The sequence below is a fragment of the Chinchilla lanigera genome, unplaced genomic scaffold (genome assembly GCF_000276665.1).
Source record: "Chinchilla lanigera isolate Chin_1 unplaced genomic scaffold, ChiLan1.0 scaffold00044, whole genome shotgun sequence".
Taxonomy (NCBI): domain Eukaryota; kingdom Metazoa; phylum Chordata; class Mammalia; order Rodentia; family Chinchillidae; genus Chinchilla; species Chinchilla lanigera.
This window is the reverse complement of record NW_004955445.1, coordinates 18672832-18687283: the sequence shown is the minus strand read 5'-3', so window position 1 is coordinate 18687283 and position 14452 is coordinate 18672832. Positions and strand designations below refer to the sequence as shown.

The 14452-nt window shown below is 39.5% G+C and overlaps 2 protein-coding genes across 10 annotated transcripts in view; one reads left to right on the top strand and one right to left on the bottom strand.

Annotated features, from left to right (window-relative positions):
* Nucleotides 1-10999, bottom strand: part of Tti1 (TELO2 interacting protein 1) — a 53228-nt gene extending 42229 nt beyond the window's left edge. For 4 of the 8 annotated variants that reach the window (XM_005392544.2, XM_005392545.2, XM_013518304.1 and 1 more), the window contains exons 1-2: nt 10915-10998; nt 735-802 (exon numbers count right to left, since the gene is read on the bottom strand). The gene's annotated coding sequence lies outside the window, so the exon portion shown is untranslated. The other 4 variants (XM_013518303.1, XM_005392547.2, XM_005392546.2 and 1 more) reach the window with 3 other exon arrangements.
* A 41-nt stretch (nt 11000-11040) lies between these two features.
* Nucleotides 11041-14452, top strand: part of Rprd1b (regulation of nuclear pre-mRNA domain containing 1B) — a 54226-nt gene continuing 50814 nt past the window's right edge. The window contains exon 1 of one of the 2 annotated variants that reach the window (XM_005392550.2): nt 11041-11606. In XM_005392550.2, coding sequence (XP_005392607.1) covers nt 11456-11606 — 151 coding nt within the window. In that variant the 5' untranslated portion in view covers nt 11041-11455. The remainder of the gene's footprint in view (nt 11607-14452) is intronic. The other variant, XM_005392549.2, reaches the window with a different exon arrangement.

Here is a 14452-nt window from a genome sequence, read left to right as displayed (position 1 = left end):
TATATAAATCTCTCACCCTCAAGGCTGAGAGGCTAAGTGATGCTTACATGGTAAGCAAGTGTCAGACATGGGATTCATCTCAAGCCTGACTCACTTCAAACGTTGCACATACTTTTTCCACTATACCAGAGCTTCCTAACCTGGCTACTTACCAGAATCTAGGGGAACAATTTAAGGACAGATTCCTAGGTTCCAAACCAGAGCTACTGAATCAGAATCTGTTTTGGGGCAGGGTGGGTATGTTTGGGAATCCATGATCTTAAAAGTTCACAAGGTCAGTCTTACGACCAGTTAAGAAAAGGAAACCTACAACATGTACAGTCTGCCTACATAGAGAAATACTTGTTCAATACTTCACCTAGCAGTAGCATACAAAGCATGCTGTAAGACTGCTGTCTTTGGTTAAAATGATGAATTTATTTGCCTCTTCCCCCAATCACATGGTGTATCTTTTAGTGTTGCCACTTGTTATTTTTCTGTATCTGGTAGTGTCAGCCAAGCACTTCCCACTCACTCATGTTTAATAAATAAGTAAAACAAGGTGGATAAACATTAAGCCTTCAGTACTCTGAAGACTTATACTACATATCATACACTGTGCTAAGCTCTTGAAGAAGGAAGGGATGTAAGAGTTAACTGGTTCTTTGCCACCTCTATTGTGAGAATAAAGACCATTCTCAGCAATTAGACTGTTGACATTCCAGAAAATGTAGCACTGCTCTGAAAGGACTCACAGTCATCGTGAAAAGATCCGGAGGAACCCAGCGAAGAGACTTCAGCACATCAGAGGAAAACTCAGTATCTTTGGAAAGAAAAGAAACCTCCAAGTTGACAAAGATGTTAGAATTATCTGATAAAAATAAAAAAGTATCTATGATTAAATTTTTTCATGCACAACATAGAATTGATGTTAATTCTTTTTTAAATGTTTGGTGGGATTTGCTCCAGAAAAAGAAGAGGGAGAAACACTTTCCGATCCATTTTATGAAATTAGTACTACCCTGGCACCAAAACCAACGACAATACAAAAACTAGACAAAATACAGATGAAGTTCCCTCATGAAGATACATGCAAAAGTCCTAAACAAAATATCTGGAAATATAACTCAGCAATATGCAAAAAGAATTACACACCATAATGAAGTGAAGTAATTCCAGGGATGCAAGGCTGGCTCAACATTTGAAAATCAACTAGTGTAACTAATATTAAAAAGCCTAAGAATAAAAGGCACATAATCCTAATACTTTCACCTCTCAGACCCCTCCATGGTGACCTATTCTAGGCTCAGTCTATCTGTACTTATTTGTCCTTATGACCCCTACATTTCCATCTCTAGCCCAGATCCCTCCCTTGAACTCCAGATTGACAAACCCAATTACCTATTAAACATCTATACAGTTGGCCTTCAGTTATCTGTGGGCCACACATACACAGAGTCAAACAATCACAGATCAAAATACTTGGAAGAAAACCCCTGTAACACTGAACACATACAACTTATCCTTGTCACTGTTCCTAAATAATACATATAACAACTATTTATACTGTATTGAGTGTTTTAAGATAAAGTGTACAAGAGGATGTGTGTAAGATATATATAAAATACTATGTCATTTTAAACCGGAGACTCGTGCATCAGCATGAGTTTGATATCTGTGGTGTGTGTGCCTGTGTGTCCTACAACCAATGATACTCAGTGATGACTGTACTTGGACAGGCATTTCCAACCTGACACATCCAAATCCAAACTCTAAACCTGCTTTTCGTAATTCAGTAAACAGCAACTCCATTCTTAAAACTGATTAGGCTAATACCCTTGGGGCCTTCCAAACTATTGTCTTTTTTTCAGAACCCTATATCCAACCTATCAACAAATCTTGTTTTCTGTTCCTCTAAAATTTCCACAGAATCTTTCCACCACCTTTCCACCACCTCCTCTAATACAAACCCTGGTCTGAGTCACCCTTTTACCTGGGTTATTACAACAGCTGATAAACTGTCTTCCTGGTTTCCTTGTACCATCACTATTTTCTACCTAACAGCCACAATCCTTTCTTTTGCTACAAACTCACATTTCATTTACAGTAACAACCAAGACTCTATTGCCTCCAAGTGCCCATATGATATAGTCTCCTATTATTCTCTAAGGTCATTTCAAATCACTCCAATCTTATTATCTTTTTTCCTGTTCCTCGAAAAGGCCAATAATAGTCTAAACTTAAGTTTCCCCTCTGCCTAGGATAGGTTATGATCTGTTCTGATTTCTTATAAGGTTTTGAGCAAATGTCACCTTATCAATGAGGCTTTCTCTAACCAGCATAAATGTCAGATTCCTATCTGCCCATAAATAATGCATTGAGGATTTTTTTTTTTTTTTTGTCTTTTTTGAGACAGGATCTCCCTATGCAGTTCAGGCTGGCCTTAAACTCACTTTGTAGCCCAGGTTGGTCTTGAACTCACAATGATCCTGCTTCCTCAGCTTCCTGAGTGCTGGGATTACAGGTGTGCACCACCACATCAAGCTGCACTGAGTTTTACTCAAGGCACGTATTACTTTCTCATTCATTTTATTATTCTATATTGCTTTTTATACCCCTCCAATAGGCTTCCAAGGACACAGATCTTTTGTCTGTTTGCCAAGAATAGTGCTTCAGATAGGTGCTTAAAAATTATTTGACGAATGAATGAATGAACCACTGGCTCAGGAGTAACTATGAGACTTCTGGGGAGATGGTAGAGTAGTGAACACTGGCATATAGCTACATGAGGAAGAAAGGAGGAAAGTGGGCTGTCCAAGGAGCTGCTAGCAGGAGGCACACAATGTTGCAGGCTGAACAAATTAGGTTCCACCCTCACAGCCAGAAACAAAATTGAACTTCATTGGAACTACAGGTGAGGCTTGCAGGGATTATCTACTACCCAAGGTAAATCTTATGGCTGGCTTGCTGGGATTAATCAACACAGATCTGGGTTCTGTCTGCCCACTCTGTCTACCAGTGACAGCAGAGAAATGCCCTGAAGTAGACTTTTTTTCTCGTTTTTTTCTTGATTGGTCTTGTTGTTTTAATGAATATGAACATTGTTTCTAGCTTTGTTTGTTGTTGTTCTGTTCTGTTCTTTTCTCTTCTTTTTCTCTTACCTTCCTATCTTCTCCACCAGTTTCCCAAAGTTCTTCATACAATCTTCCTTTGCCTTCCAGCTTTGCTTCTAATCTCTTCCTCTTCTATTTTTTGCCCTAGCTCTTTTAAAATGTTCTCTCCTGAGGGTAAAATTTCCACATTGAGGACATATTTACTATATACAATCTTCTGGTTTGTTTTAGATTGTTATATAACCCCAAATATAGTTTATACAGTTAAAGGTAGCAAATTAATAGTTACCACAGTTTGTCATTTTCTAAGCTGTGTTTGGGTGCTACTGTTATTAGTCATTGTACTACTTTAGCCAAGGTGACATCATTGTTCTAATCAGCTGTTCTTCCTGGTAGGCCAAGACTGTGATTGCCAAAGGGTCATAAACAATATATAGCCAGTGCCAAAGAACAAGGGGCTAGGCCAAATAGGCAGCAACTTCTCATCTCCAATAAATTGAAGAGGTAGGATCTTGCAATAGACTCAAAACTCAAAAGCCAGATACACCTGGAAGACATCTCTGAGAAATAATCATTTCTGAAGGCTTCTCAATACTAGCAATAAAGTTACCTGCCATAAACACTTTACAAACATTAACCCAAAAATTCAACTGACAAAAAAATAGAAAATGAGAAAACACTAAGCAAGATGCAACTCCAGACTTCCAGCTCACCAAAGGCAAACCCAGGGGGCAATGAGTTGGAACAATTCAAATATCACTCAACTAGACTCTCTGAAATGCTAATAGTGGAAGTAACAGAGCAGATGAATAAGGCTCTAGAAAAAAAACCAAGTCATAATTTCTCAGATAACTACAGAGATGGTGACCATAATGAAAGACATGCTAGTGATTCTAGAGCAAATATGGATAAAAAAATAGAGGAGCTTAGGAAAATGATGGAAACCATGAATGCTCAACATAGGAAAGAAACAGAGCCCATGAAACACATTCAAACAGATATCTAGGAGGTCAAAAATTTGATTGAAAGTACACACAGCACAATGAGCCAATGTGAGGACCAAATATCAGATATAGAAGCCAGGACTGTGGTTACTGATCATGAAAGAAAGATTTCTTAAAAATACCAAGGGGCCACACACACACACACACACAATCAATACAGCAACTACTAGATAATGCAAAAAAGAATAACATAAGATTGATTCGAGGTAAAAAAAAAAAAAAAAAAAAAAAGGCAGGAGATAGCACAAATGACATAAACCTGTTCACAAAAGCAATGGCAGAAAACTTCCTAAGCAGGGAAAATGAAATTGAAATACAGTAAGTGAGGCATATAGAATTCTAATTATCCATGATAAAAAAAAAGTCAAGATTCCAGAAATGCAACACAAGAATAGAATACTAAAAGCTGTTAGAGAAAAGAAACAAGTCACCTATAAAGGAAAGCCACCAGAATCACAGCAGAGTCCTTAACACAAATTCTTTTTTTTTTTTTTGGTTTTTCTCCAGTACCGGGAACCGAACTCACAACCTTGCACTTGCCAGGCAGACGCTTTGACACTAAGCTAAATCCCCAGCCCCCTCAACACAAATTCTTAAGTCAAGGAGAGCTCTGAGTAAAGTATTTCAAGCCCTAAAAGAAAACAACCTCCAACCCAGATTGATGTACCCCACAAAACTATCTTTCAGAATTGATGGGAGAAATAAGATACTTCCATGACAAAGACTACCTGAAGAAATTCATGACCACCAAGCCAGCAATTTAAAATTTTCTGAAGGATCTTTTATTTATTTATTTATTTATTTATTTATTTATTTATTTATTTATTTATTTTTTTGGTTTTTCTCCGGTACCGGGAACCGAACTCACGACCTTTCATATATCTTTTTTTTTTTTTGGTTTTTCTCCAGTACCGGGAACCGAACTCACGACCTTGCGCTTGCCAGGCAGGCGCTTTGCCACTGAGCTAAATCCCCAGCCCCTGAAGGATCTTTCAGAAAGAGATAAAAAGGACTACAACCCCATGAACCCCAACAGAATGAATCTACCAGGAAAGGCAAGCAACTAAACAGAGAGGAGAAAGGGGAACCAACGACAAGAAAATAACATGACAAGGATAAGTCAATGTGTATCAGTTATAACCATCAAGGTTAATGGTCTCAATTCACCAATCAAAAGAAACAGACTGTCAGAATAGATCAAGAGGCAAGATCCAACAATATGCTGCATACAAGAAACACATTTATTCAAAAAGAAATTCACAGATTGAAAGTCAAAGGACGGAAAACAATACCCCTGCAACAGAAACCCAGAAAAACCAGGGGTACCTATTCTATTTGCAGACAAAGTGGATTTCAAACCAAGACTGATTAAGAGAGACAAAGAAGGTCACTATATCCTTGTAAAAACAATCCAAGTGGAAGAGATAATAATCATAACTATATATGTACCAAATATCAGGGATTGGACATTAAAAATCCAATAAGCACTAATACAATTTTATTTTATTTTTTTTGGTTTTTCTTCGGTACCGGGAACTGAACCCACAACCTTGCGCTTTCTAGGCAGGCACTTTGCCACTGAGCTAAATCCCCAGCCCCCATTACTCACTAATACAATTTTAATGGGGGACTTCAATACCCCATTGTCACAGACAGATCAACTAGACAAAAATATCAAGAAGGAAATATCAAAACTTAACCAAATTTCTCATCAAATTGACTTAATAGATGTCTACAGAGTGTTCCATCCCCCAATATCAGAATATACATTCTTTTCAGCTGCACATGAGATGTTCTCCAAAACAGACTACATACTAGCTCATAGAATATGAGGAAAGGAAAATTAAATGAAAAGGAATTGAAATTATAACATGCATATTATCTGAGTATAGTGCAATGAAATGGGAACTCAATGGCAAAAAAACCCACAAGAACTTCATGAACACATGGAAAGTGAATAATACCTTTCTGAACAGCCAATAGGTCACAGATGGAATTAAAGAAGAAATCAGTTTCTACACTTAAATGATAATGCCAGTGCAACTTAGTGCAACCTATGGGATGCAATGAAAGCAGTCCTGTAAGGGAAATTTATAGCAGTGAATTCCCATAGCAGAAAAAGTGCTCAAATAAACAACCTAACATTGAATCTCAAGCTTATAGAAAAAGAAGAGCAAATCAAGCCTAAAGCTCATACCATGGAGGAAATTATAAAGATCAGAGCAGAAATTAATGCAACGGAGACTAAGAAAATGACACAAAGAATCCATGAATTTAAGAGTTGGTTCATTGAAAGATTAAATAAAATTGGAAAACCCTTACTCAACCTTATCATAAAAAGGAAAGAAAAGACTCATATCTATGCAGTTAGGAATGAAAAGGGTGATATCACAACAGATCCTGTAGAAATCCAGAAGATATGATAGAAAACACAAAGGAAAGGGACAGATTCCTAGATACATATGAATTACCAAAGCTGAATCAAGAAGATATAAAAATTCAAAATAAACCAGTATCAGTCAGTGAAATTGAAGATGTAAGTAAAAACCTACCAACAAAAAAAGCCCAGGCCCTGACAGATTCACTACTGAATTCTACAAGAAATTTACAGAAGATCTAATGTCACTACTTCTCAAACTCTTTAATGAACTTGAAAGGGAAGCAATATTCCCAAATTCATTCCTGGGAGCAAGCATTACTCTGATACCAAAACCGGAGAAGTATCTAACCAAAAGAGAACTACAGGCCTACCTCTCTAATGAACCTAGATGCAAAAATCTTCAATATAATACTGGCAAACAGAATGTAGCAAATCATCAAGAAGATTATATACTATGACCAAATAGGAGTCATCCCAGGGATCCAAGATGGTTCAACATATGCAAGCAATAAATGTAATATACCACATTAACAGAGCCAAGGATGAAAACTATATGATCATCTCAATAGATGCAGAAAAAGTGTTTGATGAAGTCGAACACCTATTCATGATAAAAACCCTATAGAAAGTTGGAATAGATGGTCTTTATCTCAATCTAATAAAAGTCATCTAGGACAAACCAACAGCCAATATCATATTAAATTAATAAAACCTGAAAGCTTTCATTCTAAAATCAGGAACAAGACAAGGATGTCCACTGTCACCACTCTTATTCAATATAGTTCTGGAAACACTGGCTAGAGCAATTAGACAAGAGAAAGAAATAAAAGGAGTAAGGATAGGAAAGGTGGACGTTAAATTATCATTATTTACAGATGACATGATAGTCTATATAGAAGTTGCCAAAAACTCCACCAAGAGACTTGTAAATTTAATAACCAAATTCAGTAGCATAGCTGAATACAAAAGATAGGGAATACAAAGTCAACACTCAAAAATCAATAGCATTCCTGTACAGGAATAACAAACCCCCTGAGAGAGAAATTAGGGAAACAACTTTTCATAATAACATCAAAAAAAAAAATTAACACTAGGTCCTGAGTTTAATTCCTGGTACCCACAAAAAAAAAAAAAAAGAAAAAAAGAAAAAAAGAAAAAAGAAAAAAGAAATCAATCTAACAAAGAAAGTAAAAGACCTTTACATTGAAATATACAGTATTCTGAAAAAGGAGATCAATGAGGATATCAGAAAATGCAAATATATCCCTGGTCCTTGAGCAGGAAGAACCAATATAGTGAAAATGGCCACATTTGCAAAGTTATTATACAGATTTAATGCAATACCAATCAAAATACCAATAGCACACCTCACAGAATTAGAGAAAACAATCCTAAAATTAATTTGGAACTAGAAGAGACCTAGAATATCAAAAGCAATTCTGGGCAACAAAGACAAGGCAGGGGGCATTACAATCCCTGATTTGAAATTATACTCAAATCTACTGTGATAAAAACAGCATGGCAGTGGCAAACAACCAGATCTGATGGTGAGTGGAACAGATTAGAAGATGTAGAAACAACTGCAAACATACTCTGCCACCTTATCTTTGACAAGGGAGCCAAATGCCTTCATTGGAAGAAAGAGAGCCTTTTTAATAAATGGTGCTGGAAAAAATGGCTTTCTACATGCCAAAAATTAAAACTAGACCCCTATCTTTCACAATGCACTAAACTAAAATCAAAATGGATCAAGATCTAAATATTAAAACAGAAACACTAAATCTGCTGGAAGACAGAATAGACAGAACTCTTGAAGACACTGGTATAGGCAAAGACGTTACAAATAAAACCCCAATTACAAAGGAAGTATCACAAAGAATCAACAACCGGGATCTCTTTGTATTGAAAAGCTTTTGCACAGCAAAAGAAACCACCAACAGAGTAAAGAGACAACCAAAAGTGTCCTAAAAAATTTTTGCCAGTTGTTCCTCAGACAGAGGACCAATATCCAGAATATATAAAGAGTTCGAAAAAAAAATCAGACCCCTCCCCCATTTAAAGACCCAAATGCAAAAACAGGTATCTGAAATGAATAGACACTTCTCAGATGAAGTAAAAATGGGAAAAAAGGGGCTGGGGATTTAGCTCAGCGGCAAAAGCGCCTGCCTGGCAAGCGCAAGGTCGTGAGTTCGGTTCCCGGTACCGGAGAAAAACCAAAAAAAAAAAAAAAAAAAGGGGGAAAAATGTGCAACATCACTGGTTATTCGAGAGATGAAAATTAAAACAATGTTAAGATTCCATCTCACTCTAGAAAGAATGGTTATTATCAAGAAATAAACCAATAACAAATGCTGGCAGGCCTGTGGGGAGAAAAGAACCTTTGTTGACTGTTGGTGGGAGTGTACACTGGCTCGACCACTGTCAAAATCAGTGTGGAAGTTCTCCAAAAATTAAAACCAGAAGTTCCACTCAACCTAGCTATTCCCCTTCTTGGTACCTTCCCATAAGAATTAAAAGCATCATACCACTGCAATATATGTGTACCCATGCTTATAGCAGCAGATTGTAATAGCTAAATCTTGGAAACAGCCCAAATGCCCATTAATGAATGGATAAAGAAGATGTGTGTGTATGTGGTTATACAACGGAGAGCTACTTTGCCATAAAGAAAGATAAGCTTGAGACATGTCTGGATAAATGAATGCACCTTGAGACCATACTCTTCAGTGAAATAAATCGGACACACGTTTAAAAACTGCATTGTTTCTCTGGTGTGAGAAACCGAAAGTGTAAATAAGGACCATAATGTATAACAGATATTGGTAAATGGGAAGAAAATGTTCAGATGAAGAAAGGAGCAAGAGAGGGAAGAGAGGTAAAGGAGTGAATGGATAAGGAAGAATAGAAAGAAAAAATGGAAACGAAGCTTTTGTAAATAAGAAGGGAAAGGGGTTGAAGGGAGGGAAGGGGAATGGGAAAAAAGCAAGATATATCATGTACAGGTACAAATTCTCTACGATGAATGTTATTATGTGTATCTAAAACTTACCAATAAAACAAAACTACACAAAAAAGAGTAATTATGGATAAGTTATCCAGGTTTTATGTTTTTTCATCTTCAATAGTGATAATCAGACCCAACACATAGGATTGTGGTAAGAATTAAATAAAACAATATAGCTGAGGACACAAATGTAATCCCAGCACTCAAGAGCTTGAGACAGGAGGACCGCCCAGTTTGAGAGCAGCCTGAGCTACACAGTGAGTTTAAGGCCACTGTGAACTACACAGCAAGACCCTGTCTCAAAACAAAACAAAACAAAATGTATGGAATGTGGTGAATATGTATGATTTGGTATAAAAGTGCTAAGTATATGATACTGTTACTTCATAATGAAAGATGGTCTAGGTGTGTATTCAAAAGCCCTAGCTTACAATCATGACTAGATATTGACTGGGTTTTAGGTTATTAGCCTCTTTTAATTCACTCAATCAACTATGAATCAAATGCTAGAGCAAACAGGATGGCTTGCATGAGATGTCTTTCTCAAATCTTAATTGTATGATCTTGGGAGGGTCATTTAACCTCTCTGCACATCAGTTTCCTCATTTGTTAAAGAGTAGACCTATTTCATAACCTTCGTTATGAGGATTGAATGAGGTACCATGTGGAAAGTGTCTAGCACATAGCACTCTATGTTAGCTATGGTTACAATGCTTCTAATCTGGATAAAAGTATAAAGCAAAGAATGACAATGCAGTAAAAGCAAAAATAGGCATCAAGAAGAACGTTTCCAAAGCTAGGGCAGGCCTACAAGTAGGATGCTCAACACTGATTAGGAAATTTTAGAATTCTGTAATGTCTATGAAAAGCTACCTACCGCGACACTCATGGCAGTTACAAAGATAATTTCTCTGGTCATTTAACACCTGAAATTTAAAACTCTCAAAGAAAAAGATAAAGCTTTAGAGTCTCAAATAGTGCTTCCTAAGAGGTCAGTGGCTGCACGTGGAGGGCAAAAGCAGATGTTATTCCCTGAATGAAGCAACCAAGAGCCAAGAGTACAAACGTGTTTTTCATGAGACTGTACTGTAACACATTAAACATCATAACAGGGTATGTAAGGGTGGTCCTGGAGGCCGAGCAGGAGGGGAATCATGTCTGTAGAGAGAACCAGAGGCAAGGGGGGAAGGTGTGAGAAGGGCACACGGGCTCCTCACAAGCAGCAGAAAGGAGCTGGGTTCGGGGTTGGAGGTCAGCCCAAGAGCAGGATACGTACGTATAGAGGACAAGTGTGGCCTGGGGCCTTCCCGGTGAGGGAGAAAGTCTCCCTCCTACACCAAGGTCATGATCTCTCAGGCTTAGTGTCTCCTCAAGAGCCCCCTCTAACGGCACCCAGCTGCTGGCCTCCTTCTTTTCCCGCCATTCTTCTCTTACCTCGTCTTCCAGCCTTTCCCTCACTCTCCCGCCTCCAGTACCTTGCCGGAAGTGACGCCCTAAGTAGCGCGCCATACCGCGCCAGAAAGGTTCCGCGGGAGCGGGAGAAAGGGTTTCGGTGAGGCTCATTGCGCCGGCGTGCCGGCAGGAGCGGTCAAAGCGCCTTCCGGGCCTGAGAAACTGAGGTCTTTCCTTCTGTCTCGCTCTGTCGAAGTGCTCCAAGCGAGGGTCAGAGAGGCCACCACTTACAAAGCGGCGTTTTTCTGCAGCTCCGACGCCTCTTGGTGCCCGGCTACTCCGGCTCTTGCCCTTTGACCTCGCTCCCGCGGCGGGGTGAGAGGTCGGTGGCCATCTTGTGGCGGAGACGCGGGCGGCTGTTACTGCAGCGACCCATCCCCTCCCCCGCCTTGCACTTCTGGCGATCTGTCAGTTGGTAAAGAGTCCCGCAGTCTGTCAGGTGAGGCCCAGGGCTTGTGCGGTCGCTCTCCTTATTACCCTGGGCGGCCCAGGCCGCTCCTTGCCGGGCCTCTCCGCCGCCACTATGTCCTCCTTCTCCGAGTCGGCGCTGGAGAAGAAGCTCTCGGAGCTGAGCAACTCTCAGCAGAGCGTGCAGACTCTTTCCCTGTGGCTCATCCACCACCGCAAGCACGCAGGACCCATCGTCTCTGTGTGGCACCGCGAGCTCCGCAAAGGTAAACATCCCCTCCCACTCCCCTGAGCCCTCCCACTCCCCAGACCTTTATGGTTTCTTAACTGAGCCTCGCATTTCAGTCTCGCGCTTCCGAGACCGGGGACGGTGTTGTGTCCCTTTTTTCAGAGTAAGAAACACACCCGTGAGAGGTATAAGGTGCTTGTCCGAGGTACTAAGAACCAGGGTTCGGGTGCCCAGACTCTCAAACTGGTTTCCCCTCTAGCTCCTGACGCTTGCGATTACTATTGTCTTTGCTGCCTTCGGCGCCCGTACTAGCCCTAGACTGTTAGGGGGCGCCAGGCCTAGTGTTGAGCATTTGGAGTAAAAGCCAGAGGGCCCTGGAGTCACTCTGCTTAGATCAGGTTCTGGCTCAGCCATCGCTGACCGATAGTGGGCCTGTTTCTTCATCTCCCTATGCCTCTGTTTTCTCATTTGTAAGCTGCCACTTACAAAGCCTTTAACCCGTTGCCAGTCACTATACTCAGGCCTTTGTGTACATATGCTCACACTCAGTCCTCTGATCGCCCTGTAGAGTGGGTAGCCTTATGCTCCTGCCATTGATTTCAGGCCCTATTCAAGGTGTGACAGACTCATTGAACTCAGTCTGTTTTGTGCGAGGCACCGTGTTGAACACAATAGCAGGATGCCTCTGCCAACGGCCTGGAAGTTAAGCCTGACTTTGATACTTATTGACCCCAGAACTTAGCCTGGAAGACCCTTAGTTTCTTTATCTACAAAATGAAGATGATAACTGATATGAACTCTACCTTTATTAGGTACCAGGTGCAGAGCTAATATCTCTGCATACATCGTCATTTTTTAAATTCTCAGAGCCTAATGAAGTAGGAACTTTGCAGATGGAGAAAATCTGAGGGTCAAATAAACAAATCATGGTAAGAAATAAACGGTAATCCAGATGAACAGTTAACATGCTGTCCATGCACAGTGTGGGCATTCAATCCTGGTGTGATGGGACTGTTGATCACTCAGTGTGAGGCATGGTTTTGGCTTTCAAGTTGCTTACAGTCTGGTGGGGAAAGGTGGGCACCTACACCTACTGATATCCTGAGAAGTTTCATGATAGAAGGCTAAAGAAAGGAAGCTCAGCGCTGTTCTGGACACCCTATGTGCAGTGGGCCCTGTATAGTGTAGGAAGTGACTTTATATGTGTTCTCTACTACCTCTGATGTCACCCTACTTTACAGAAAAGAAAACTGAAGTGGCTAAGTGGTATCTTCAAGTCCTCTGAACTGGTGAGCCTCAGACTACCTCAGGCTGGTAGATGCCAAGCCTCAGGATTGTTTCAGGCGACCCAGTTCTAGCTGTCTAGCAGAGACCCCTCAGTTGGGCTAAGATAGGGATCCCCTCAGTGCTCTGGGCCTTTGCAGGGGTAGAGCCTGGAGCTCCCAGAGCCTCCTTCATGTGCCCCACTGTGCCATTCAGATATTTGTAAGGTGTGAAAAATGCAAATTGCCTGTTTACAGAATCTTATCTGGTAGGAGCTCTTTGATCATCTTGAGATTGTGAAAGCTCATTTCACATGTCACTTATTTTGATTCCTCACTTTACCCTCTGAGTTACTGAAAAACATAGTGATACCTTTGTTGCCAAATGCCCCAAGCTCGAACTTTCTACTACTTCAATAGCAAAAGTTTGAAAAAAAAATCTGCCTGGTGTTTGTAACTTTGCTCTATAGTCTAATCAAATATCTGACTTGGAAAATGCCTGGGCCAAGAGTGAGTCTTGTGGGGGACACAAGGGTGATGCTTCCATCTCAGGGGCTGCTTTCACCCAGACAACATACAGTGCTTGTGTTAGTGCACTAAAACATTGGTCATTGTGCTTTTTCTTTTTTTGGTGCTGTATTTGTGTACAGTATCATAACTATAATTCCAAAGAAAGTTAGTGATATGAACAGTAAAGCAAAGAAGAAAACTGAGAACCACGAGAGTTAAAGAAGTCATTGTGAGATTTGTTGAAGTCCTGGAAAAAAGAATTTATAAGTGTAATTTTTGGGTCTCAGAACCAATTACTTGTTTTTCCATTATTTCTTATGGGAAAAATTTGTTCAGTTCTTGAACTTAGTGGCATTTGAATACGAATTTGGAATGAATTGAGTTCAACATCCAAGATATTACTATAATAGAGTACATTCATCAATGAAGCTCCCTTATCCCTAATTTCATATGATAAAGACTTACGTTGTAAATAGGCAGATATTATTTCCATTTTTACAGATAAGAAGATTAGGATAGAGAATAAGTGACTTGTTCAGGGGCAGATATATGGTACCTGAGCCTAGGGCTGACTGATGCCAAAACTTGTGCCTTTTCAAGAATTCAGTACCTCAGTGCACTTGCAAAGTCAAGCTGGTCATCTGATACTAAACAAACCCATCGTGCTTTTAGTAGAATTAGTTACTGCCTACCACCCACCCCATTAGACCAACTTCGCATTTACTTCATTCTTTCTTAGTTCTTTTTCACTAGATTGTGCTTTGAGGGAGAAATTTGATCTTCTGGGGTTTTATTTTTTTTTTTTTTTTTTTTTTTTTTTTTTTTTTTTTTTTTTTTTTTTTTTTTTTTAAATTTTTTATTTTAAAGAATAAAAGAAGGATAACATAATAATAGGGGGGACTTAGCAAATTACAGACAAAATGGTAGGAAATTATCAATGGTTATCGTTTTACGTATTATTATCTATGAAATAGTTTCTCAGGAAAACAAATAGACAAATAATAGTAAGTTAGAGACAAAAGAGGTAGGAGATTATCAAGAATTGTTATGCTATACTTTGGTATCTTCAAAGTGGCTTCTAAAGAATATAAATAGAGCTATACATGAGTGA